Here is a 1,969-nt window from a genome sequence, read left to right as displayed (position 1 = left end):
GGCAGGGAAAGTCCCTCCAGGGCACTCAGGCTCTCCCGAGCCCAGACTTCTCGTTGAGAAAAGGGTGTCAATAGCATTCAGAGACCAGTTGATCAAATCCATAATTCCTCTTTTAGGTTTTAGAGAACGACAGTGAGAGACTGTTCCAGGGGAAAGTAAAGCACACGAGACAAGACAAGGACACAAGAGGCTAAGCAGGGAAGATAAGGGGAAGGAGGAGAGGAGAAAAGTGCGACCGCCTTCGCCAAGAGATAAGCACGCACTCATCCCCCTCCCTTTCCAAACGCCTTCGATGCTTGTTTCCTGCGGGGGAACACGGCGGGTCTGTGTGCCGCGCTGGAATGGTAGCGCTGTGCAGGGCAGCTGCTGTGTTCGCTTCAGATTACTCCTCACCCCCCACCCAATCCTGTGGCTTGTCATGTCTTTCACAGAGTTGTGCTGTGGACATTTATGTGCTTTTTGTGCAGAGGAGTTTTTTTGTTTCCTGTTCTTGTGCTGTCCTACCATGGAAGCACAGCATGAGTAGAGGTCTCTTTTTTTCCTCTTGTACTTTCCCATTGTAGTGTATATTTCAGTGTTTTTCTATAACGCTACCGATCTCCGACTTGTATCCCCATGTGATGTCTTTGTTGTGTGTGTAAGGTTGGGGGGGGGGTCCCATTTCACTGCAGGGCAACCTTCATGTGGCGAATAAAGCTTTGATTGATTGAAACGCTTCATTTTGTCACAATAACCTCACGTTCTTTGTCATGTTTGTGTTGTTGCTGTCAGTCGAGGCGTCCGTCCTTCTGTCCCATCAACGAGAAACCGGACAAAGAGGGCACAGAGGATTCTGGGAAAACGGCAGTGGTGTTTTCTCTGAAGAACGAGGTCGGCTGTCTGGTCAAAGCTCTCAGACTGTTTCAGGTCAGGAAGCCCTCAAAAACAGATCACGCCTGAACCTCTGCCCCACCTCCATCTTCACCCTCTCTGTCCTCGCGTCCTCCTGCAGGAGAAGCACGTGAACCTGAACCACATCGAGTCTCGGATGTCAAAGCGAGTTCCTAACGAGGTGGAGATCTTTGCAGACTGCAGCTGCAGCAAGAAAGAGTTCAACGAGCTGCTGGAGCATCTCAAAGACCACGTCAACATCGTGTCCTTCAATACGCCAGCACATGTGTGGTGTGCTGAAGCAGGTATGAGCGCGCTCAGGCGCACACCTGGATTTCTGGAGGCTTTCTGCTTTTGTCTTAACAGCTACTGCTTTAGTTTTAGTCAACTAAATGTGATGCGATTACAGCAGACGTAATCTGAAGTTGATTCAGTGACTCAAATCTAAAATGTAAAATTTGTGTTTTGAGCAGTGAGTGATTCTCCACGATGTTTACAAAGACCGCGTCTCTTCTTCTCTCCCTCTTCTGTTACGTTTTCATGGGAGTGGGCTGAACCGCCCCTCCCTCGTTGTTTATCAGGAGCAGATGGAACGCTGCACAATGAGGTCACTTCCGATTGGATCACTTCACACTCACCCCACCTTTTCTGTAGTACCTGATTAGTTCTGATTGGATCTCTTCATCTTGTTTTGACTAAAGTGGCCAGTTTCTAGCCACGTGCATAAAACGGCAAAGGTGGAGGAGAAGAGAAGTCGTAGGTGTTCACGTGCCGTGGAGCGATATTTAAATGACCACGCCTGTTTTACCGCTGGAGAAGGCGTCCCCTTCACCAAAGAAACAAAAACAGGAAGGAAAGAGACTATGTCTTCGACATCTAAGCAAAATCATATTGTCTTCCTCCGCAGCTCAAGTTCATCTCCTGAGCTGAAGTCAGGGAGCTAATACATGAAAACATGCATAAACTCGCTCATTCATTCCTGATATTGTCATATTTTGCCAGTTAGTGTCCTAAAAATCACACTTTTCCCCTGATAAACAGTTTTGACATTTTCACATTGTAAAAGAGCAGCTAACACAGGCTAACAGAGGCTAAAAAA

General features: G+C 47.7%; 1 protein-coding gene across 2 annotated transcripts in view; it reads left to right on the top strand.

Annotated features, from left to right (window-relative positions):
* Positions 1 to 1,969, top strand: part of tph2 (tryptophan hydroxylase 2 (tryptophan 5-monooxygenase)) — a 12,388-nt gene that overhangs the window by 5,667 nt on the left and 4,752 nt on the right. For both annotated transcript variants that reach the window (XM_005753301.1, XM_005753302.2), the window contains exons 2-3: positions 772 to 906; positions 992 to 1,175. In XM_005753301.1, coding sequence (XP_005753358.1) covers positions 772 to 906; positions 992 to 1,175 — 319 coding nt within the window. The remainder of the gene's footprint in view (positions 1 to 771; positions 907 to 991; positions 1,176 to 1,969) is intronic.

This window comes from Pundamilia nyererei, unplaced genomic scaffold, assembly GCF_000239375.1.
Source record: "Pundamilia nyererei isolate P.nyererei 1_Seehausen unplaced genomic scaffold, PunNye1.0 scaffold00419, whole genome shotgun sequence".
Lineage (NCBI taxonomy): Eukaryota > Metazoa > Chordata > Actinopteri > Cichliformes > Cichlidae > Pundamilia > Pundamilia nyererei.
The sequence above is the reverse complement of the archived record's forward strand: the minus strand, read 5'-3'. Positions and strand labels throughout refer to the sequence as shown.